Source organism: Myzus persicae, unplaced genomic scaffold (assembly GCF_001856785.1).
Source record: "Myzus persicae strain clone G006 unplaced genomic scaffold, MPER_G0061.0, whole genome shotgun sequence".
Lineage (NCBI taxonomy): Eukaryota > Metazoa > Arthropoda > Insecta > Hemiptera > Aphididae > Myzus > Myzus persicae.
In genome coordinates this window covers 421818-446216 of record NW_019101471.1, presented here as the reverse complement: position 1 = coordinate 446216, position 24399 = coordinate 421818, and the positions used below count along the sequence as shown (strand labels likewise).

The window sequence follows — 24399 nt, the reverse complement described above, 5'->3', positions numbered from 1 at the left end:
CCACGTTTTTGTTATGAATTCGAGCGCTCGAGCGTTGTTCAGTGGTTGATGGTTCACACGCGGTTACACTCACCACGCGGCCCATAGAGTCGTCGCGCCGTATAAAAAATAATATAAAAACGTAGGTGGCGGGGTAACCGCGGTACAAGCGCGAACGCGGCAACGCCGCCCGCCGGTAACCGTTTACCGTCTCTCGTGGCGCGATCGCTTCGATCGCCGCCCGCCCGCGCACACATCAGCTATGCGCTCGTGGCTCGTCTCTATGGCGCGCTCGAATGTACGATGCCACGATACATAATAATAATAATAATAATAATAATGGCTATGATAATAATACGTCTATGGATAATATAAGAATATGATCGGTGGCGGTGGCCGACGGGTGCATTTGAGCATCGCGCACGCGCGTGCACCGGACGACGGCGGACACTCGGTACAAACCCGCGTGCGCGTGCGCACAATTCATAGAGTAACAGTTCACCACCATCAACACCGCCTCCTGCACCCCGCCAACAACACCACCCCTGAACCCCGCCAACGCCAACGCGGCCACCACCACAAGTCGCAACCAGCGCTACGCCGCTACCAACATCACCACCACCGTCAGCCGTGCATTCGTATTGGCTAGTTTTTCACGTCGTTGGCCGCCCGTGCGCGTTCTCGGCTTCTCGGCCGCATCAATTTTTTTTTGGACTTTGACACCCATTCCCGTCGTCGCCGCCGTCGCCGTCGTCACGATTATGGTTGTCCGGACGAACAGCGTACGAAACGATATGCAATCGTCAAACGACGGTACGATGTTTCGATTACAATGTCTCTAAGTGACATTTGTCTAATGTATCTCTTATTGTTTAATTCTTAATACCCGTTTTTTTCCCCGTTTTTTTTTCAATTTTTTTTTTTGTTTTATTATAATTTTTTACATTTTTTTTTTTTATTTTATACGTACCGTATTAATTTTCTTTATTTTAATTTAATTTTAAATTAAACTACCTACTTTTAATAAACATTTTTTACTCGTACTTAGTATTCTAAATCCGCTTTAGCTCGTATACAATAATTATATAACTCGCAAAAACTACCATCGTTGTCGCCTTACGTTTAAATATTATTATAATATTGTATACGTATCTTGTACACACGGGTGGATTTCGATTCGTCGTGAAGTAAAAGAAAAGTCACAATATTGCTCGTTCGTATTCCAAAATCACAATCTCAAAATTCAGAAGAAAAATGTCAACCACCGTTGATACGTCTCGTAGTTGTGCCTAAATTTTTTTCCCGAACAATCTACTCCTAGTATCCTGAGGATTCTTCGTTAGAATTTTTTCCTGGTTACTTGGACATCAATTAATTTACTAAACATGAAAGATAAACCGAATTCAACTCGCATTTATGACGAGGATGGATTTCGCAGGCGAGCTGCTTGTATATGTGTGCGCAATGATTCCGACGAGGTAATTATAATTTCGTTTTAATAATACTATAATATTTCGTATGATAATTTGAACTTTTTGAAATGTCATTAATGCACTGCGCGTAGTGCATCACTTTGCACTATCATTCTAATATTACGTCACAGCTTTATATAATAATAATAATATGTTTCTAGTTTTTACCGCTGTAATATGCTAATAGGGTACCTACCTACGTCAATTAAAATTAATTCGATCCGTAGAACTGAATATTTTTTTTTTAATATTATATGTATTGCACAGTTATCGGTGTAATTGTTTTATGTTGTTAAATCATAGCTATTTATTTTGCTAAATAATATTGTACAATTTGTGCACTTATTTGCATTATATTTTTTATCATCATTTGACCTAGGAAATCTATATAGAGTACAACCTACCTACCTACAATGTATGACCTACATAATATGCATATCACATATTTTGTGTTACTGTGTAGGTATATTACAATTTCTACCTTTGACACTGTCCAAATTAAATTATTTTGATACGTTTCGTGATTTGTAGATCAGGGTTAATAATATACTGATATCTATAAATCATTACCTTACCTACATTAGGTTAGGGTGCAGAATTGGTTATAATTTATAATCATGGAGTTATTATTTTTAATTATAGTATCTACCCATACTTTTTACTAAATTTAGGCTCTGCAAGATTACCCACCTATGGAATTTATTCTTTTAATTTAAAAGAATTCGGAGGAGTTTGGTTTAATTTAATTTTTACTTTACTTTTGATTAGCCTTCTTCTATCTTATTACTTATTAGTCATTTAATTTTAAGATTAGATAGGTATTACCATTTACCATTGATAAAACATATATAGGTATTATTATACTTTGTTGATTATAGAGTATATTTAATCAATGGCACCATTACATATATTTTTACTATCATACTAGTTATTTTTAGTTCTTAGAAGTCTTAACTAAAAATAACATTTGTAAGGTATTTGAAGTCATGCAGTCAGGTAGATAAACAAATTGTCTTTAAATTAGTTATACATAGGTATCTGCATTATCTATATATTCTGCCTATTATAGAAATATTGTAATGTAAGTAATGAAACTAAATACTAGTGCGAAATTTAAATATACTCATAAAAATGTTTCCTTTAACTACCAAGATAAATAGTTTTAACAGACCTGACATATTTTCAAGTAGTTTTATGTAATTTTTTATCTGAATGTTATTTTTAGTACTATAGCCCATATTTCCCAGTAAAATAATATGATAAAATATTTATTTAAAATTAAATTTATAGAGTATTTTATGGTACCTAATTCTATGTTTTGTTTGAGGTTTAAAGTTCTCACCCTTCAATTATATTTGTTTTTAGTTTTTACAACTTATAAGCGTTTGTAAAATTTTAAATATTATTAAAATATGGTATATTTATTATGTATTAACTACTTGAAAACATATGCAGCTATGTTCTTAAGAGAATTTGACTTAAAATAAAAATAATTGCATACATAATATTTACTACTGCAGTACTGCCTACCTAACACTTTATAATATAGTACCTATAATATTACAATATAATAGTATAATGTACCTACCATAAAAAAATAATTCTTAACATGGTAAACTGTTGATCTTTGAATATCTTAACTTAATAAATACACATAGAATTATAAAAACACTAATTTTATTTTCCCACCTAAAAGTTTTCCATACCAACATGTATATATATATATGTATATTGTATATAATATAATATATTAAAAGAAAGTAACAAATTCAATTTTTTTTTTAAATACACTGTTAAGAATTAATTCACTGTTCTTGTCGTACTTGAACTTGTTTTAAATTTTACACAGATTCCCCGCTTATTATTTGACTGATCTAATACTTTTATAAAGTAATATAACGGTATATAGAACCCATGTTATTATATTGTGTAATAAATAATTTATCTCTCCATATTTAAGATAATTCTAACTACTTGGGTTCTTACTATGTAGTTCTAATATTAATTTATATTATCTAAAATACAGTTTAATTGGATTATACTATTGTTGTAATTAAGCTTTAATTGCTTTGAAATTGTAGAACACTGTAAAATGATTTTGATTAGGCTTAAGTTATATACATTTTTTTTCAATTTCACTTTTAATTCTAACCATGTGTGCATATAAAATTATTAAACATGTTATACATTGCTATTCTTTTACAGAGTAAATAAAACTATTTAAAGTCAATATTTGATTTGTAAGTACACAAATAGACAAAACCTATGTCAGTAGTAGATTTATGTTGAATTTTGATATATTTATGAGTATCTAAAAATGTAACTTGGACTAACATTTGTTTTATGTCAAAAAATCAAAAATTGGTTTAGTAAAAATATAGCTGTATTCAATATGTTTAACCTAGATCGTTCATCGACCTAACACATGGCAAAAGAATTGTGTTTAAAATACAAAAAGAGAATTTATTTCTTGAATCTTTTTCAATATATTTTTATGGGACAGTTATATATATATATATATAACTTATAAGTATAGTTTGGAAACTAAAGAACCTAAAATCATCAAAATAAGCACTCAAAATCTTACATATAATAAAAATAGCAATCTCAAAGATTTTACCCCGTCCCCTCACAAACTATAAATGAACTAAATTTCCCAAACCCTGGTTATAACTGGATTATAAGTCATAAGTTGTACAAGGTATGTCCTTGATATTTATGACATGAATCTTGTAATCCATATTTAATTTGGGTCAAAGTAAATTCAGAAGCCAAGTTAGATTAAGTAGGTAACATATTTTATAGACTATGTCTTTGGAATAATAACTTCGGCACCCAACTGTTGATTTTTTATTCATGTTTAATGATATTATGCCAAAAAATAACACTTAACTCAATAATTATTTGAAATGTTATAATAATAATAATAATAATAATATTAATAAATAATAATAATAATAATAATATTGCTTAGTGACAATTAATATTACAATTAGATGTTTATTGACCTTAAATAACCTTTTATCAGTTTTATCTATAGAATATAACCCATTAATCTGTTAAAAAGTGTTTATTCTATACAAATGTATGTATTTTCGTAATTAAGTAGCTTAAATTATCTTGATTTTTGCTTAGTCTTAAACTAATTATTATCTACCTAATTAATGTTAGAAAAATAATAAATGAATGTAGTGTTTGAGCATTGATTTTAGTAGGTATATTTTACAAAATTATTGATATTAGATATTTAAACTTCAAACTGTAATTTGATTAGGCCCCAGCCAAACATTACAATTATTTATTGATTTAAAAAATTCTTTAAATATTGACAAAAGTCATATTTAAAGTGGATATTCTGTCGAAACCTGAGTGATAATTTCCGTTCATGTTGGATCTGTTCCAAGGTTATGAATGTAGGAGTTAAAATTACCTACATATATTTAAATATAATTTATAAAACAATGGTTATTTTTAAATACAACTGTAACTAATACTTGAATATGGCTATATATTTATTTCATGAAAACAATTATTAAATATTTAGTTAATTAAAAAAAAAATCATATATTTATCACCTTTATTTTAGGATCATAATGTTTTATATTATATAAACAGTAATTTTATTAATGGGTAAATTCTATATACTAATACTCTTGTAAATAACTAAATATTAGTGAAATATTATCTTTTTATAGTACATTAGTATATTATGATGATTTAGGTAATTAAACCAGGTAATTGTATTACATATTATGGTGTATCTACTAAAAGTAACCAAATTAAATTAATTGTTTTTATTTCTGATAAGTTACCACATATACTTGAAAATAACTAATATAATATATACATATGTCATATATTCTTATAACCAATATTGGGCAAAAATATTAAGATTGACTAAGAATTATCTCTATTAACTTTATAAATTTAAATAAATATGCATTCTTTGAATTTGTCAATAGCTACAACGGGGATATTGATTTTAATATTATGTTTAAAAATCTAAAAATATAATGTGGACATTTTTAATTTCAATAAATTTAATTACCAAGGAAAAAAAAATAATTCAAAATTCTTTTCATTAAGAATGATACAAATTACAGTTAAAAGTGGGGGTTAGAAAGAAGAGCTAGCAGGTACAAAGCCCCCTGATTATTAATAAAAATAAAGCTTAACAATATTTTTCATGGATGTGGCATTTTTAATATAGTATGATGATTATCAACGAATAGTATTTTTAGTAGTTAAATTGTATTTCTTTTAATATAGGTATTATTCAATGAATGTATATTTATGGAAATTTATCAATAACTATTTATATCATTTTTATAAGCATATTTGGTTTCATAGAGTAAATTGCCCAACAGTACTTATTACTCTTATAGATTTTACAATATTTTCATTGTGCATCAATATCAGAGGCAAAACAATTCATTTATTGTATGACTCTTTGTGATTCACAAATTTTGCCTCCCCACTAAAACTAAACTATAAGTTACTATGGCGTTACTTGGGTTATTGTTTGGTCTGTGAGTAAATTAAAATCTTATATCAATACATGTTGTGTTATAATAATTGTATCCATTTCCTTACCTCACGTTAACTTCATATTATGGTTTTCAAATACAATTTACCTACATATAGTATTAAACATGATAATCAATAATTAACAATAATGAATAAATATTGAACATTGATACTAATAATTTAGTTTTTTGTTGGACTATAGCCTATTGATGTGGGTATACTTTGTTACTATGACAGGTGGGTAGTTATTTTTTTTTTATTAGGTCATGGACATTGTGCCAAAAAAAGAACTGAAAATGAAATAACCTGTGTAAACTTATGTTGTGTATTAGTTAGGTATGAAATTCGCATTGCTACTATATCTAGTATGATAAAAATATCTAGTTCAAGGTAAACTTAAATAACACTACATTAAAAAATGTACTCTTCTTCATATTCCCCCAAATTTTTATTATAAATAATGATAACAGACTATTGTGCACATTATATAGGTATATGATACTTTTTGAAGGTGTTGTTGGTGACTTCATCTAGTAGACCTGAACAATGGATTGTACCTGGTGGTGGTATTGAACCTGAAGAAGAACCAAGTGCTACTGCTCTAAGGGAAGTAGTCGAAGAAGCTGGTGTTGTTGGCAGATTACACAGAAGACTTGGTACATTTGAAGATAGGGTTAGTATTATTTCTTTTTTAAATAATAAACTGCCTGTTAGTTTATGTCTAATATTTGATTTACTGTTTTTAGACTCATATCAGACGGCATAGAACAGATGTGTTTGTTATGATTGTAACAGAAGAACTAGCTGAATGGGAAGACTCTTTGGGCATAGGTGAGATTTCCTTTAAACATTAAATGTTGATATTTTTGTAATATTCAATAATTTATTTTGATAAATATATTGTAACGTATGGTAAACTTTGATACTGATTTTGATGCTCATCATTGAAATTCTATTGAATACTTATTAACTACAAATTATATAAATTCTTTGTTTTAATATTATAATAAGCCCTATAGAAATTATATTTATGCATAATTGTTAAGTTATAAGCTTTTATTTTTGAACTTATATAATATTATCGAATAGTCTAGAGTTCACTTGACTCCTGATGTGTATTTAGAAAATACATCTAGTGTCATACTTGAAATAAAACCCGTGAGCAAACATAATGTCAAGATAAAATAAGGCATTGATAAAAATGATAGTTATAAACCGTCAACAAATCATAGTTTACAAGGTAAATTGCTTGATATGTTGTTTTAATTTCAGTTAAGATTACAACTTATTTATTACGATAATTTCATAGTTAGTTAGTTCCTAATTTAGGTTACCTAATCCTACAAAAAAAAAAAACTTTGTAGGTGAAAAACAATATTGAATACTGTATTAATTACTGTAACATTGCAGTAGTGCAGCACAATAGTACTGCAATGTAAGATTTTCTTGGTATGGGGTCCATTAGCAAACTAATCTTAACATAACTTTTGGATTATTAGATAAATTATACATAAGTGCATTTTTATTTAAATAAGCCACTCTTAAATAACTTGTTTTTAACAGAGATGAGTGCCTGTATTAATCTTGTTGAAGTATTTTTCTATCTATGTTTTTAGATTATTGATTGTTTTGATATTATCAAAAAATTGTAAGTATAATGTTCCACCAAATTTGTCCTTCGACATTCTCGCTCATATTTCTACCAGTAACTTGCCCCGACTTGAAAACTTACATTGCTATACAGTTGTTAGTAACTATTCAACTTATATTTATTATTTGAGTTGAAAAGTGCTCAAATAGACTATCATAGGTTTTAAAGTCACAGTGAAACAGAACCAAGTGTATTAAGATTATTATTTTGAGTTCATAGGATCTACAACAATGTTTAAAATTATCATAAAATGGCAGTTAAATACAATAAGCTTTTCAAATTGTTTAATATGGACAAACACTGTATGCACATAAACAGTTGACAAAACTATCATGTTATGTTTATAAATAATATTTACTAGTAAATAATTTTTGTAGGTTGAATAGTAAGATAAAAAACATCTCAACACAAAAATAGTTAATGTCCAGTTTACCATGCACATTGAACTATGTTCCCAACATTTTTGTTATTGGTATCTGTTTATTTGTATGGCAGTAGGACAGGTTATTGTAAACATAATAACTAGTGAGTAATAGGTTTTAGATAGGTATCTATAGTAGAATTTTAATCTCAAGGGGAAGTGACCTTGGAGTTTAATAAATTATTGACAATCTGGAGAAATCTATATCTACATTTATGTTATGTTTTTGTTATTGTGGACTTGTTTACAAAAAAATTATGTTTACAACTTTCTGAAATTCGATACTTAGCTGATTAGCATACATGGTGCGGAAACTTCTTTTAAAGCAGCTGTGGCTATATGGCATTTCCTAACACAAATTGCTTATATAAACATCTAGACATAGGTACTTGCTATTGGAAAAAATGAAAAAAATAAATACATTTAAAAGCTATAATGTCAAATGATAGTTGCAATTTCTTGTTTATTTAACTTTATTTTTATTTGGTGTCATTAATATAATAACTAATAAGTAGAGCGTGGATTTGTTGATTGTATGATATGCCAAGCGTGCACAGAATTTGTTTCATGACAAGAAATTTGTTTGTTTCAATTTTAATTGCATATTTTAGTGTTTTTAGACATTTTTGAAATAATTACTATTTTAATATAGAATTAAATAAATAAACTCGTAGGTATAAATGGTTTTCTGATATATTTTTGGTAGTTAATTTTTTTCTTATGAATTAAAACTGACAACAAAACACAGATGATTAACGTACCCCTAACTAAATTCTTTTTAGGGTACATTTTTTATATTAATTGATTTATATGTTTTTCTCATAGATTAAAACAATCCATAAATCACTGATATTTTAAATAAAAGTATTTAGAGTAGAGTTCCATAGTTTAAATTAAATATTCAGGAAATTAATTTCTTTTTTGTTAGTTTTTAGTTAAACTTATTTTTTGAATGCATATTTGAACATTTTAGAATATTTTATTAATATTTTTTGAATTTATTTAAGCATATATATTTAACATTTTTTTGCCAATATTTGGTGGTTGGTTTTTAATTCGTACAAATCGGCTCTCTACATATAAGGTGTATTTTGTTATTGTGTAAATACTAAATTGTAAATTTTATTTTTATTATTTTTTAATTTTCTTATGTATAAGTTTCTTCACTGCAACAATTTTTCTTAAGTATTAGTTATGTTCAAATTTAGTTTGTTTACAAATACAAACTTAATGTTATTGTTTTGTTTGTTTGTTAAGGTCGAAAACGCAAATGGTTTAAATTAGAAGATGCACTGAATATGCTACGTCTACACAAACCTACTCAACACACGTACCTGGAAAGTTTTGCTCTCAATAAACAAAAAGCAAACATCTGAAAAAATCATTCTTTTAATAAATTATTTGCTCCGAATGGAAAAAAATTACCCCCTAAAATGTTTAAATTAAAAAATAATATCAATTTGCTAATAGTTTTTAGTCTTAAGTCAATGAATTCAATTTTATGTTTAATATCAAATTAAGTTCATTTACTTTTAGATATAAGGGATAAAGATTTTTTTTATTATCATTATTATAATTTTTTTTAATATTGCAGAATATGTAACGCTTAAAAAACAAACATAATAAAAAATCACTGAACTGAATAATAATTTATAAAACTTTTCTTATTACATGTGTATATACAATATGTTATAATAATATATCTTGTACGCACGGCTTCAGTGTTTATGTTACTTACTAATTGTATAAACATTTGACAGACTGCCAATAGCTTAGTGGATTAAACTGCTGAGTTATATAAATTAAATTAGTTTGTACATTTTCAATGTTAAAACTCATTTAAAATTTTTTTTTTTCATTTGTAACCATGATGTTTGTAACGCCCGCCCTTAAATTTTTTTTGGTTTGAGGGGAAAAAATACATTTGAATAAAAAAAAATATTTTGTTTATTTATTTCAATCACCATATTTATGATGTCTGTACATATTATTATAATTAAAATACCGTTATATAAATATTCTAGTTATGTGTGTGTTGAATTTTGTTGATAGAACGTATTGATTAGAAATCGTCCTGTAACAAGTTTCCAGCAAGTTGAACCTTCTCGCCCGGTTTGAAAGCTGGCATACCTAGATACGGACAACTAGCACAGCGGAATGCATCGCCCAGATAACACTGAAAAAACAAATAGTCGTTCAAATTTGAGATTTAATTGAATTTCGGATATTAGGTTTTGTCAATACTAATGTATTAATGTATTACAACATATTAGAATGAGTACAATAATTTTGCTTACACTTCCACAAGACGACTTGGCGTTGGAAGTGTCTGGTTTGGGTGTGTCCTTCAGACGATTTGCTTCGAGTTCTTCTGCTAATCCACAACTACAGTCTTTGCAAGCCTTAGCCTTTTTGGTAGTAGCGCATACTGATGGTTTAGGCAACACAATTTAAAATAGTAATAATGTTAATAATTTATTTGTTTTAGTGTTATTTAATTGCAAACCTCTGAGTGAGGAAGAATCTGGTTTTTTTAAGTCATCAGCTTCTAATAAATCATCCTCAGATATGGTTTCAGAATTATTATCCTCCAATTTCCACGCTGAAATTACATTTTCTTTTGCCCCTGTATTCAATGTGACTTTGTCGCTGGAGCCAACCTGGTAACAACAAAAAATGAGCTCACACAGTTAAGTAAATTATTTTCTAAACCTAAACTACACACATCTACTTAAGTCGTGTGTCTACCTTGTACGTGGGCATATTGCCAATGACCACTCCTGAAACGGATTCGCTCATGGCAACATTGAGGAAACCGCACAATTTCATATGTTTCACCAGCGTATTCCCAGTTCCTACTACAGTTTTCGCAATCAGTGTGCCGCCAGCAGTCAGCAGTGCAGTGTATGTTTGTAGCAACATCAAGTCACATGATACATTGTCATTTTCCCCAAAGCCCGATATAATGGCGTTGTAAAATGGCTCTTCGGTCGCTACAAAAACCAATAAGCGAATAAATAGTTGAACTAACAATTTGGGTTTGTCTCCCTTATCTCTTTACTATGCCCTCCCCAACGGTATAAAATATAAGGTATGTATATCTTAAATCGTGCTCTTACCAAGTCCGTTTTCGATGATACCGATTTTCATATTGGCCTTCTCAGCATTACTACTAATGAACTCTTCTAATTTCTTGACGGCTGACGACATGCCGACGACGAATAATACGTTTTTTCGGTCGGACGTCCCTTGCGCTGCGGTCAAACGATTGTCGTCTAACAATTTCAAGAGATCATCTTCGATGTGACTGTCCATGATTGTTGAGGGTCGAAATTGGAAAACGATCGTTCAAGGATTGCTCAATATTTCGTAATCAAAACAAAATTCGTTTTTCTCACGGACTCGCAAATGTCGCACTGATTACGGTCTACGGTAAAATGAAACACTTCAATGTTCAATTATTACGACTCACGATCCACAAACGAAGAATTAACTATTAAGATTTGAGATTTAAAATCATTCTATCATTGGAAAAAAAAAACATTTAAATATAATCTTATCACAGTTAATGGTTATGCTCACTTAACTAATCAGTGGTGAATGATTATTGCGACCATAGATAGTGTTATCAAATTGCGGGAACTTCCGAAATATTGAATATTAATGGCGTGATTCATGGTTTTTAGATTCTGAGCAGAGGAACAAATGGATTGATTTTACAATGTGTTTTTTTTAAATTTTTGTGTCTATCGGTTTTCGACAAAATTGATTTTGGTTATTGGTGTAACACTATAATATATGACCATTGGTACATGAAATGTTCACTAAAACATTTTCTATACACCATAAAAATAACGATTTAATTTATTTTAATATAATTTAAAAATATTATTTGTGGTATTTGAAACTTTGAGAGTAGGTACGTGTATTATTATATTTTATACACACAATGACACTTTCAAATGCAATCTTTTTGATAACTTAACCTACCATACTGCCAAGGTTTATAGATAATATATCTATAAACCTTGCCATACTGCAGTATACTATTTTTTTTTATAATGCTCATTATATACCTATTAAAATAAATTACTTATTTCACAATAATAGTAAATACCATGAAATATTCCGCTACCAGTAATATTATAGGTCTTCGTTCAAAATCTTTTTTCGTGTACCGTGATATCATATCATTGAATTCAAATTTAACATAATCATTATAGACACCTGATGTACAGCGGAGCGGTACCCGCTTTTGAATTTTGCGGCCAGCTGCTGCCTGCCTGCCTACAATGCCTAATGGGAAATTAGCCTCAGGTGCAGCAGCAGTTGTAGTTGTTGGTACCTATCTATCTATAGGTAATCGAAATAATCTGATTTAATCGAGTTGAACTATGTTTTAGAAGATATAGGTATGTACAATAATTTAGTGCAATACCAATATTGTGGATTTGTTGATGTGGAGTTGTAATTAAGTTGTGTAAAACTGTAAACTACTGAATTAAATGAAAAGACAATCTTTTAATAAAACCGAGTAGAACTTGGAATTGTTTGATGATATGAATGATGATCCCCCAAGAACCAATAACAATATTGAAGCAGTCCAACTGTTGGCAGAATGGGTTTTTTCATTTCTGCCATTTTAACGTCTTCACTTCCTACAATATGTGGAAACGTATTAATTGTTTGAAAAAAAGAAGATTACAAATTAATAAGATGGCTATCGAAAAACTTTTTTTTTTAATTTGCTTTTCGTGTTTTTATACTTATAAGTTGTAATCTCGGAAAGTCAGGACAATGTATAATCATCACAGATATAAGATATATAACTGATAGGATTTATATGTATTTAAAACTCAAAAATATGTATATATAATTAAAAATAAAAGATACCTATGTACAAAAAATTATTATTGTAATTATATAAAGGTATATAATTGTATAATATTGCTGTTTATATTCTAGGTACTATTTATTCAATATTAGGATCCTCGCGTCAGCAAAACAATGAACAACCATGTACTTTTTTAAATTTTCAAATGTAATTCGAAGTCGATTGGGGTGCAATATGTTCTTGTAGCAACTTAAGGACCTTTCCACGTCTACAGAAGTTGAAATCTCCTAATTCATCAGGACTGAAATCACGGAAATATCGTGCATCGCTGTCATTGTGAACGTTTGCGATGGATTCAAATGATTCAATTGTCTTCAAATCGGAAATCTTGTCAAGTACTTGTTCAATTTTGTTCTTGATTTTTATTCCAACATTTCCTGGGGCTTCTTTTAATTTCATCGCCGTGTCATAGTCTCATAGACCAGTGCTTCTCAAACTGTGGGCCGCGGCCCCCCAGGGGGCCGTGGCTATTTTACTGGAGGGCCGTGAAATATTTATATTTTTTGAACTATTTTCTATATTGATTAAAGCATTTATGAACAAAAAAACTACAGTTATTTTCGACTTAAAATTACACCAGATATCAATATGCTATGCAAAAATATACAAGCTCACCCGTCGCATTAATAGCAATCAACATTTTTTTTGAATATTTTAGTATAGTTTTATAATTATTACCAATTTATTTACATTTATACATATTTAAATTTCAATACTATTATAAAGTTTTTTCAAAAGTTAATTAAAAAACAATAATTTACTGTGCATTTTATTGATTTATCAATGTAAAAATAGTACATGCAATTTAAGTATATAATTGAGAAAAAATAATTAATGATTTTAATTGAGGGGGCCTTGACAGTTTTATATTAAAGTTAGGGGGCCCTGTGTCAAAAAAGTTTGAGAAGCACTGTCATAGACAATACCCGAGCTATCAATAAGAGACACATTTTAAGATTCAAGTTTCATTATAATATAGAAGATAGAACTATCGTAGAACTATATAATCTCAGTAATAATGTGGTATAATTGTTGTATACCTACTACTATTGTGACATTAATACATTATTAAACGTCCACACGACATGTCTATTAACGTACCTATCGTAGTAAGGGACAAGAGTCATTTTTATTAATTATATAATTTTATTCATGGCAAGAGTGAAGACATTGATGTGTAAACAAGTGGATTTCCCTTGACTAAAAAAAAATGATTATGCTTTTCTTCTCAGTCCACTAGTCCAGAGAATGGGTTAGCTAGAGAACTGATCATTGTATATTTCTCTACTCTGACAATAATTATTATCTTAAGAGGATGTCAGCGCAGTCTTTGTTTTCTCTTTCAGATAGACCTACGAGCAACATAGAAAAACGTATTCAAGTAAAATAATTTTTTTTTAAAGATTTTTGAATAAATTTAGACTAAAATCATCGATTACAACAGTTACCAGTTACCACGAGAATTCGATGGAGCTCTGGGGGCATCAATTTTCCGACTATCTTACCAAGATTTTCGGGATAGTCGTATAGCACCTGACAACGTCAATCAAACCACAACGCTCCATCCGTTTTTCCAGGTTACCCACTAGGCAAAGTTGGGTTTTTGGAATCAAAATACAGCCACAAATCAGCATTTTGCAATATTTCAAGAATAAGCCGACAGTACGCCGCAAGCCGGCGATTCTTAATGACGCCCGAGGCCCGACATATACTAGAGTCGCAAGATGAACAGACGCTGTAGGGTATGGCTCTACAAAAACCAACAACCGAATAAATACAAATAGGTACCTACCTAATAATATTGAAGCAACAATAATTTGGGTTGGTCTCGCTCGTCCGTTTACTCTCGCCTCTTGGTCCAACGATGTCCAATCAGTCCACAGTTGTGGGAAACACGTAGCCCCTTTTGTAAGTGCGTAGTATATACTACTACTAACTCGTCTGCGCCGTACGGAAACTCGTCGAAGGATACTGCAATATGTTTTGGATCGAATCCGTCTTAATTTTCTTCTTTCTGTTCGGAGAAACCCCGATCATCTAGAAACCTTCCCGGATAAAATTTAAGATCGTTCATGATGACTATTGAAATGGGAAAACCATCTTTCAACGTGGTTTCCTAATATTAAGTAAATAGAACCAAGCGCGTCCGCAGTATAAAAACCCACCCGGGGCAAAAAAAAAAATATTAATAAATTGTCCTTTTGCCCTCCCTCATTAACAGAACAAGTGGCGTCTCTCTAGAGAACGAAGCACCGAAAAATGAAACTGTTAGTTTTAGTTGTTAATTTCAGTAGTATACTTCGATCACAACTTACTATTACAACCACGAGAAAAAAATTGTTATTTTATAAACTTATATTGGTGGCCGGTGGTCCACCATTCTACCTCAGTGGATCAGTGCCTCCAAACAATCATTGATGAGTGAATAAAGATTGCAGTGTTATATTATCATATGATCTCTACATCTTGGTGAACATTTATGAACCATATGATGCACAGTATATATTTCAGTACTTATACTTACTCTTAATCCCTTAAATATTTTGTTTTATGTTATTGCTTATTATAATGTATCCAACCATCTACCATACCACCAAAAAATGTCCACCATGATGGCTAGAACTCGTGACTACAAAGATCGAAAATATGTATAAATTTATATTTTATGTTATAATATTGAGTTTCACTAGAAACTGTTCTCTGTATAATTTTTGATGGTTGTTGTTAACTCACTTCAGTGTAATTATTCAAAATACAAAATTACAAAATATATACAAATAACGCTTATATACTAGCTTAAAAACATATGTATATTTTCTGATGTTGAGATCTTCATTTTTTTTGAAACTGTTAATATCCAACTTATAACAAAAATTGTTATGCTTCATTTCTTAGTTTAGAAAATGGGTTTGCTCGTTAACTAGCCATCATATTTTTACTTTGATAATTTTAATTGAAAGTCTACTGCAAAGGAATCAGTTATTTATATACCAACAACAAATAACATAGTAAATAAAAAGTATCAAATATATTTATGATCAAATGTTTGGTATAAAGTATCATAGAAAAATATAGTTAAACATATTGCAGTAAAAAAGTATACATTTATAAAAATAATTCAACATTAAAATCTTAAAAATTACCAACTCAGGCTGCAAAGTAAGGAGCAGAACTCATTGGTCCATACATAACACGCTTAATTGGTGCACTTCTCTTTGTGTTATTTGTCATTGTTTCACTAAAATGTCAAATAACAAATCAATTATCATTAATAACCAGGATTTCAATAGATTAATATTACTGAAATTATTACCTGATGTTAGAACTCAAGGGTTTCGAGTTCAATTTCCGACCATTGGAGGATGATTTAGGCTTAATATTTTCCTAGAAAATTGTGTACATCCAGATTAGAATTTATTCAATATTACACTACATTAAAATAACTATACAGTTTCAGCAGTGGCTGGTGTCGATGTTGAAAATTTTTCCACACTTTTGACATTAGCGTTTCTTGTAACATCAGTTGTTTCTGATAACACACCACAATTACTAGATGACTTTGCTACAATCTCACAATTGTTCAACTTGCTGTTTAACCAATGAATTACTAGAAACAAAAATATTGCAATGTATTTTTTTATCTCTAAAAATTCATACAATTTTATAGTATAAAAAACAGAATTACCCTTGTCGTTGCTGGCCAAACGTTCTTCTTTTTCTTTTAAGTTCTGCTCTATGACTGTGAGTCGACTTTTAGTTTCTAGCAGTTGAATATTGAGATGTTCAATACTGGAAGTTTTTTCTTCAAGAGATTTGGATAACTTTGCATTTTCACTCTGATAAGTATGAATGTCTTCTTTTTGTTTCAACGCAATGTCTTTGCTTAAAATAAGCTAAAATCATAATGTGGTTTTTAAAATATTTAAAAATTGTTAATCAATTGTTTTGATAAAAATTTAAAAACCTTCTGTGTCTGCTCCTGATTGGAATCATGTAATTTTTTAATTATTTTATTTGCCTGTTTCAATTCATCACACATTGATTTCATGTTGACTTCATTCTGTTTCTTCAGTTCTTCATTTTCTTTCAAAACTGTCGATAACTGTTCCTAAAAAATTATATATTATGTTTATTAATATTATATTATATTATATTATATTCACACAACATTTTTAGAACATAGTTTCAAGCAAAAAAAATATATATTTTATTCTCTAGGTCAAAGATTAAAACAATATATTATACTCTATCCAGCGAGAGAACGCACCGTGCGCCAACCAAAATCTATTAGTATCTAATGTATTTTTGATGAAATATCAATACACATCAACAATGAAAATCCAAGTCATTTAAATAGAATACCATAAAAAACTAGAATAAGTAAACCAAATTATAATCCAGGAATTACCCAGAAATAAGTTGCAAGATGAAACACCATCGGCTACACTATGATCATAATGCTGCTTTGAATATAGGGTATAGGGATTAGTCATGTTTTTCTGAAAATATATGCATTATTATGAAACGCGATCTATTATCAATATATTAGCATGAATAATTACACATTTACACCTTTGCATGTATGTATTTCATAAGTTTTAGATCGGCTGATCATATATTACTACAGCATGTCAATTGTCAGTTAAACATTCATTTTAAAATTTAAACACTTTTTTAGATATTTAAAATAATTTAGGCCATTAATTTCTATTTTATGCATTTTGTAAAACAAAATAAATATGTTACATACTTGAAGCTTATTAGATATATCATAATAATTATTTTGTTTCTGCAATAACTTTGTGTTTTGTTGAATTTCCTAAAAAATCATTCAAAATTAGTTTAAATTAACAATGATACTTAGACTAAATACTAACATTTTCTAAAGATAAGATATGATTTTGCATTCTTTCAATGATTTTTTTTTTAATATCTCTGTCTGATATTAAGTTTTCATTGGTATTAATTAAGGATGTAGTTTCTTCAATTAATGTCTTATTTTTGGATTCCAATGTTTTCATGCGAATTGTCATTTCACTAAAATAAATTATATGACTTGATATTATCCATTATTATTTTTAGATAAACATTTACCTAATTTGTTCTGATCTATTTTCTGATTGAGTTAAAAGACTTTGAATTTCTTTATTTTGTGATTTAATAGTTGCCTGTAGAGAAGTACTGAGTCTTTCCTGTTGTGCAATCATTTCTTCTTGCATTTCACGCAGTTGTTTCATTCGTTCAGCATCCAACTAAGTCAGTGAACAAAACATAATTAACTAAATATAAACAAAATATTTAAAAAAAACTTAAACCGCAGATACTATAGTAAGCAAGTAATAAATGATGAAATTACTTTTTCATATTTTTCTTTCCATTGGTTTATAACTTGTTCTTGTTGGGCAGTTAAATTAATTTTTTCATGGTTCATAGATGATTGAAATTTTTCTAACTCATTATTTTTGTTTGCCACTTCATTATGGAGTTTTAAGAGTTCTCGTTTCAAGTGATCATTTTCCTTATCTTTTAATTCAATTACATTCTAAAATAAAAATGAGTTATTACCTTACTCTTTTAAAACACTAAGTTATTTACTTTGATTGACGCCATTTTTTTGCATATGTTTTTCGCTACATCAGAATCAGATGCTTTAGACATTTCAATGGCCAAATGACAGAGGTTCTTAAATTCATTTAGTTCGATTATTTTCAATACATACTTTGGACCTTTATATATTTTATTGCCCATGTATTCATCTTGAATTAACAGTTTAAATCTAAAGAAAGAAAGAAATGGTATGTTTATTTTTACAGCTTAATAAATATGTTCCTTAAAGGATAAACATTTAGGATAGTATAAGATATTTGAATAACATTGTGTACGAAGATTACAAATTAAAAAACTTCTTACTTAGGGCCATCATCACCAGTTGCATCTGAATTGTTTAAAAGTTGTATTATTTGATTTGGAAAACCATCAAAGCTGACAACCAAGTCTTGTGACTCTTTGATAGTTCTAAAGCTCTCTTCAGTAACATTTGCAGTGATGTAGAAAAGTGGATCATTTTCATCAGAAGCAGATATAAATATAGTCTGAAAGTACTAACACTATTAACACATTTTTATATCGGCGGTTTGAAGATAAAACAATTTTAGGTAAAAGTTAGGTATCTAACTATTCAACATAATTATATTTGGTTTAACTAAAATTAATAGGGTTAGAAAGGATGCTTAATCTTTCCCTAGCTTAACTTTAAAGAGCATATTTACTTAGTTTTAATGGAAACGTAAGTATAATATTTTAATTGTCAATTAGGTAGTTATATTTATTATAAACCATATATATAATATGTAAATTGCTAGTAATATTATCCATTACTGTTGTTGAAAATACATTGCATACAACTTCCTACAACTGTCAGCATTTGTAGACAGTGCATCTACTGGTGTTATGCACAAGAATTTAAGAATAAACTCAATTGGTATGCAAGTTTTACATAAAATGATACTGTTTTGTGACGAGCTCATCAGGTGCCTTACATCCTTACTTTTTCATTGTCCCGAAAAGTTTGTTCCACCGTAATGATAATGTCTAGAGGAACCTTTTCGTTGTGCCATGTATCTTTCACATAAACGTTTTTTAACTTAGAATACATCTGCCCTTTCATCTCAACGTTCCGTCGACATTACCGTTTGAAAAAAACGATATGATGTAAACGGTAACAGTTCAAAAGTCACATAACAAAGTCCGAGGTGATCGAAGACACAGTCACTTTAGTAGTTAGTAGGTAATATGTAGTCAATACTCAATAGTTAATAGTTATGCACTATACAGTCGTTCTTGTTGACACCGTTCGTTGAACATAATAAATAATTTGAATTTATTATCAATATTATCATCATTCTGTGATTGTGTTTTGTTATTTTGTTATCAGTTTAGAGTTGTGCAGTAAGTTCACTATTCGTGCAGATCCTGAAAGGTTTTTCGAACGACATTGTTTTTCACACAAATCTTAAGAAAACCGTACTAGACAGTGACCTACTTCAATTTCTTAGTTCTAAAACGCCGTGACGAGCGTTTGATTTTCCAGAAGAAACGTTTGTTAATTGCCTCTACTCACAGTAAGTTATCGACGGTGGAGTGGATTGTATCTCAGACCTCTTTGGGGACGATATGATATATAGTTTCCTTGTAAATGACAACATCAGTTTCTCCAAAAAAAAAAACTTTTTCCTATCACATTATCCGCGAATCCATTGTTCGGGAAGTAACTTAACTAATATCTAGGTAATATTTTGTAATATTTTTTGTATAAATATTAAATTACTCTTTGTGTAAATTAAAATTCTTTGTACATTGTGTTGGTTAGTGGTGAGATTACAAAAAGTTTATTTGTTGTTTTTAGTAACGTACGGTAGTGTCAAAAACAAGAATCTGTGGTAACGATTATGTCAAACCGGCGCGACGGTATGTCGTCGAAACAAATCTATGATCTAGACACCATATGGGGTGATTTGAAGAATGGAATTGAGCATGTGTACAACCGCCAGTCGATGCCCAAGCCCAGGTACATGGAGCTCTATACTCATGTTTACAATTACTGTACCAGTGTGCATTTAAATCCCAATAAAAATGCATCTGTAACGAGTAGTCGTTCCAAAAAAGCATCATCGACGTCAACAGCACAGGTCGGTGGTGCTCAATTAGTGGGCCTAGAGTTATACCGTAGGATTAAGGAGTTCTTGAGGCACTACCTGGTGGACTTGATCAGCCGTGGTGCTAATTTCATGGACGAAGATGTGCTGTCTTTCTATACCCGTGAGTGGGAAGACTACCGGTTTAGTTCAAAAGTATTAAATGGTGTTTGTTCGTATCTAAATCGACATTGGGTACGCAGGGAATGTGAAGAAGGCCGTAAAGGTATTTATGAAATATATCAACTTGCATTAGTGGCATGGCGAGACTGCCTGTTTCAGCAACTACATAAACGTGTTACCAACGCTGTCCTAAAATTGATTGAACGCGAACGAAATGGTGAGTCAATCAATACGCGTCTGGTTAGTGGTGTAATTAACTGTTATGTTGAGCTTGGCTTAAACGAAGAAGAGCCAACCCTAAAAGGTCAAAGTTTGACAATTTATAAAGAATCTTTTGAAAAGACATTTTTAGAAGAAACTAAATGTTTTTATATTAAAGAGAGTGATCAATTTTTGTCCAATAACACAGTAACAGAGTACATGAAAAAGGCAGAGCAACGTTTACAAGAAGAACAAAAACGAGTGCGGGATTATCTACACGAAACAACTTTGGTTGGTCTTGCAGATACTTGTGAAAGAGTGCTGATTAGGAAACATATGGAAATTTTCCATGCTGAATTTCAAAATTTATTAAATTTTGAAAAGAACGATGATCTCGGTCGAATGTACCAGTTAGTCTCACGTATACAAGATGGTCTTGGCGAATTGAAAAATATACTAGAATGTCATATATTGGCACAGGGTCAAACTGCTATCGAAAAATGTGGTGAAATGGCTTTTAATGACCCAAAAACCTACGTCAGTGTTATCCTAAATGTACATAAAAAATACAATGCACTGGTTGCCGTGTCATTTAATAATGATTCAGGATTTGTTGCCGCTTTGGACAAAGCCTGTGGAGGATTCATTAATAACAACTTAGTCACAAGACAATACAACTCAAGTTCTAAAAGCCCAGAGATGTTGGCCAAATTTTGTGATCTATTGTTGAAAAAATCTAGTAAGAACCCAGAAGAAGCTGAACTCGAAGATACATTAAATCAAGTGAGTACTGATTGTTATTTAATAAGATGTCGTAGGTACTCTCAGGTTTAGTCTTTCTCTTACACATGTATAATATGGTAAATATAGGTATGCATCAGATTCTTACTACAGTTTATTTAATATATTATTAATAGTTCGTAAAGGAGGATACAAACTGTACCCAAGGAAAAATATTTTTTCTAAAAATAATTCTTCAAAAAATTTGATAATATGTAAATTTTCTCTGATATTACCTAAGTATAAATAAACTTTAGTAAGAATCTATTACTAAGATTTACTATTTTACTCATGTCTAAGACAGATACTATACATGCAAATATTGCAAATACCACTTATTATAATTGTTGATTTAATATGTTAAAATTTATCCGTTTGTTAATATAGGTAATGATTATGTTTAAATACATTGAAGATAAAGATGTGTTCCAAAAGTTCTACAGCAAAATGCTTGCCAAACGACTCGTTCAGCACATGTCTGCCAGTGACGATGCTGAAGCGTCGATGATATCTAAACTGAAACAAGCCTGTGGGTTTGAGTACACTTCAAAACTTCAACGCATGTTCCAAGACATTGGTGTGTCCAAAGATCTTAACGAGGCTTTTAGAAAGCACGTATCTAACTCAAACATGCCTCATGATATTGACTTTAGCATACAAGTTTTATCATCGGGTTCATGGCCTTTCCAGTATCTTCTTACATTTTCACTGCCGTCCGAATTGGAACGTTCTGTTCAAAGGTTTACCCAATTCTACAGTGCCCAGCATTCAGGTCGTAAACTCAACTGGCTGTATAATATGTCCAAAGGTGAGTTGGTTACTAACTGTTTCAAAAATCGGTATACGTTACAAGCCTCCACTTTTCAAATGGCCGTTTTATTGCAATTTAACCTACAAGAGTCGTGGACAGTTAACCAACTGTCAGAATCAACACAGCTGAAGACCGACTATTTGATACAGGTTGTGCAGATATTGTTGAAAGCAAAACTCCTGACGTGCAATGAAGATGAGGCGAATGTGGAAGGTAATTCCCATGTAAAACTTTTTCTCGGGTACAAGAACAAGAAGTTGCGCGTAAACATCAATGTCCCAATGAAACAAGAAATAAAATTAGAACAAGAGAGTACACACAAGCATATCGAGGAAGATAGGAAAATGCTGATACAAGCCGCTATTGTGAGAATCATGAAAATGCGCAAAGTCATGAAACACCAACAGCTGACGGCCGAGGTCTTAACACAACTGTCGTCGAGATTTAAGCCCAGAGTCAACGTCATCAAAAAGTGTATAGACATCCTGATCGAAAAAGAGTACCTAGAGAGAACCGAGGGACAGAAAGATTCGTATAGTTACTTGGCTTAAGTGACAACTCGTTTAAAATTTCTATTTACAAATATTTTGTATTATGTTGCATATTTTACTAATATTTTTTATTCTTAAGTGTAAAATAAAACGTTCTTTGAAAGATGATTTGACGTAATTGTTCGATAACCCAATCATAATTATAACGTGATTTACCAATTTATAACATTTCCGCAGAGGTGTCAAATATGTCAAATTATGTCAATATATTAAATTTTGTAAATATTTATGTGTGTGTGTGTGTGTGTATGTGTGCATGCATGTAATTATGTGTATATGTACGTAAGCGTCCATGTACATAAAAATATGGTTTTTCTTTTTTCTATTCTAGATAAACATTAAATTCATACTTAAACAATGAAATTGTGTTTTTGAATTTTTCACTGGTGGTGTGCATATTTCGGCCGGTCATGATTTTTTGAGTATATTGAATAATAGGGTGTGGGGGGGGGGATAATAGGTGAAAGTGTTTGGTTTTTTCTTAACGCCACGCCGCACACGTCCAGTTCCAAATCGTTCGGTGGCTTTCGAATTATAATCGTATTCTAACTCGCAACGTATTATTATATTATAATATATTCGGTGGTCAGAATTGGCACACAGTTGCGCTGTCCCATTTTCCGCAGTATTTAAACGCATCTCGTCGGTATTATTATTATACATACAGGTTCAAGACGAAGTTGGTGCGTCGCTGGCCGCTGCACGCAGTCTGCCCACACGAGACGACGTGAGTGCTGCGTAGTCCTCGCCGGCTTTCCGAAGTGTAATCGGAGAAAAATTACTGTATAATAGCGGCCAAGTAATATGATATTAAAGTAAATTATAACTCGATAAATAAGGATATCAATTTATAATAATATAATCAATAGTGGGTTATTATTTCCGGGTTACGGGTGTGTGGGCATGCGGCAGATACCTATATGTATTTTTTTAAACAGTCGAGGTCGAGCATTCACATCCCGATTATTATTTAAACGAAATACTGCAAACGCATAACCACATCTATAAAAAATTATTTCGAAAATATTACTTTATTCTCGAACTGCTGTAAAAAAAATTGGTGACAGATTTTGCTGGGCAAATTTGTGGGCAATTGCCGACTCGGACCTAAACCATCTTTTTAACTTTATCAAAAACAAGGACCGGGCCGTGATGATTTGATATTTTGATCTAATAATTTCAGAAATGATGTGCTTCATGTGAGCAATGTGAATCGACTGTGCCATTAACCAGTACAATGCAATATAGCTATAGTGCACCCCAGGGGCGAACGCAGGAATAATTTTTTTTTTTTT

At 30.5% G+C, this 24399-nt stretch overlaps 4 protein-coding genes and 1 long non-coding RNA gene across 8 annotated transcripts in view; 3 read left to right on the top strand and 2 right to left on the bottom strand.

Moving 5' to 3' along the window:
• The first annotated feature begins 643 nt into the window (after window positions 1-643).
• LOC111029268 (diphosphoinositol polyphosphate phosphohydrolase 2) lies at window positions 644-9979 on the top strand. The gene is made up of 4 exons (XM_022308231.1): window positions 644-1457; window positions 6490-6651; window positions 6725-6809; window positions 9308-9979. Exons 1-4 carry the CDS (start codon window positions 1365-1367, stop codon window positions 9424-9426), a joined length of 459 nt encoding a protein of 152 aa, XP_022163923.1. The 5' UTR covers window positions 644-1364; the 3' UTR covers window positions 9427-9979.
• On the bottom strand, window positions 9980-11365 carry LOC111029265 (anamorsin homolog). The gene is made up of 5 exons (XM_022308230.1): window positions 11170-11365; window positions 10799-11043; window positions 10557-10710; window positions 10348-10478; window positions 9980-10226 (listed from the first exon to the last, which is right to left on the bottom strand). The coding sequence occupies exons 1-5, from the start codon at window positions 11363-11365 to the stop codon at window positions 10113-10115; spliced, it is 840 nt and encodes a 279-aa protein (XP_022163922.1). The 3' UTR covers window positions 9980-10112.
• Window positions 11366-13748: 2383 nt separating this feature from the next.
• On the top strand, window positions 13749-15731 carry LOC111029247. Its single transcript, XR_002603990.1, has 2 exons — window positions 13749-14325; window positions 14389-15731. It is a non-coding gene; the product is annotated as an uncharacterized LOC111029247 (long non-coding RNA).
• Window positions 15732-15957: 226 nt separating this feature from the next.
• LOC111029245 (spindle assembly abnormal protein 6 homolog) overlaps window positions 15958-24399 on the bottom strand; it is a 13188-nt gene continuing 4746 nt past the window's right edge. The window contains exons 1-12 of one of the 3 annotated variants that reach the window (XM_022308199.1): window positions 19492-19784; window positions 18855-19036; window positions 18540-18720; window positions 18301-18486; window positions 18039-18196; window positions 17822-17981; window positions 17695-17763; window positions 16909-17052; window positions 16630-16837; window positions 16394-16551; window positions 16258-16328; window positions 15958-16182 (exon numbers count right to left, since the gene is read on the bottom strand). In XM_022308199.1, the coding sequence (XP_022163891.1) occupies window positions 16092-16182; window positions 16258-16328; window positions 16394-16551; window positions 16630-16837; window positions 16909-17052; window positions 17695-17763; window positions 17822-17981; window positions 18039-18196; window positions 18301-18486; window positions 18540-18720; window positions 18855-19036; window positions 19492-19611 (1728 nt within the window). In that variant the 5' untranslated portion in view covers window positions 19612-19784 and the 3' untranslated portion in view covers window positions 15958-16091. Of the gene's footprint in view, window positions 16183-16257; window positions 16329-16393; window positions 16552-16629; window positions 16838-16908; window positions 17053-17694; window positions 17764-17821; window positions 17982-18038; window positions 18197-18300; window positions 18487-18539; window positions 18721-18854; window positions 19037-19483; window positions 19785-24399 lie in introns of those variants that run through there. The other 2 variants (XM_022308200.1, XM_022308201.1) reach the window with 2 other exon arrangements.
• On the top strand, window positions 19946-23329 carry LOC111029244 (cullin-1). 2 transcript variants are annotated; one of them, XM_022308198.1, is made up of 3 exons: window positions 19946-20065; window positions 20350-21745; window positions 22130-23329. In XM_022308198.1, exons 2-3 carry the CDS (start codon window positions 20393-20395, stop codon window positions 23102-23104), a joined length of 2328 nt encoding a protein of 775 aa, XP_022163890.1. In that variant the 5' UTR covers window positions 19946-20065; window positions 20350-20392; the 3' UTR covers window positions 23105-23329. The 2 variants fall into 2 exon arrangements, with proteins under 2 accessions (XP_022163890.1, XP_022163889.1); XM_022308197.1 differs by lacking the exon at window positions 19946-20065 and adding an exon at window positions 20099-20231.

Excerpts from the sequence above, each read along its gene's own strand:
- LOC111029268 (XM_022308231.1), top strand. The coding sequence starts at position 1,365 with ATGAAAGATAAACCGAATTCAACTCGCATTTATGACGAGGATGGATTT. Across the intron at positions 1,458-6,489 it reads TGCGCAATGATTCCGACGAG|GTGTTGTTGGTGACTTCATC; the intron begins GTAATTATAATT and ends TACTTTTTGAAG. Across the intron at positions 6,810-9,307 it reads GGAAGACTCTTTGGGCATAG|GTCGAAAACGCAAATGGTTT; the intron begins GTGAGATTTCCT and ends TTGTTTGTTAAG.
- LOC111029244 (XM_022308198.1), top strand. The coding sequence starts at position 20,393 with ATGTCAAACCGGCGCGACGGTATGTCGTCGAAACAAATCTATGATCTA. Across the intron at positions 21,746-22,129 it reads TCGAAGATACATTAAATCAA|GTAATGATTATGTTTAAATA; the intron begins GTGAGTACTGAT and ends TTGTTAATATAG.
- LOC111029265 (XM_022308230.1), bottom strand. The coding sequence starts at position 11,365 with ATGGACAGTCACATCGAAGATGATCTCTTGAAATTGTTAGACGACAAT. Across the intron at positions 11,044-11,169 it reads TATCATCGAAAACGGACTTG|CGACCGAAGAGCCATTTTAC; the intron begins GTAAGAGCACGA and ends TGGTTTTTGTAG. Across the intron at positions 10,711-10,798 it reads GCAATATGCCCACGTACAAG|GTTGGCTCCAGCGACAAAGT; the intron begins GTAGACACACGA and ends TGTTGTTACCAG.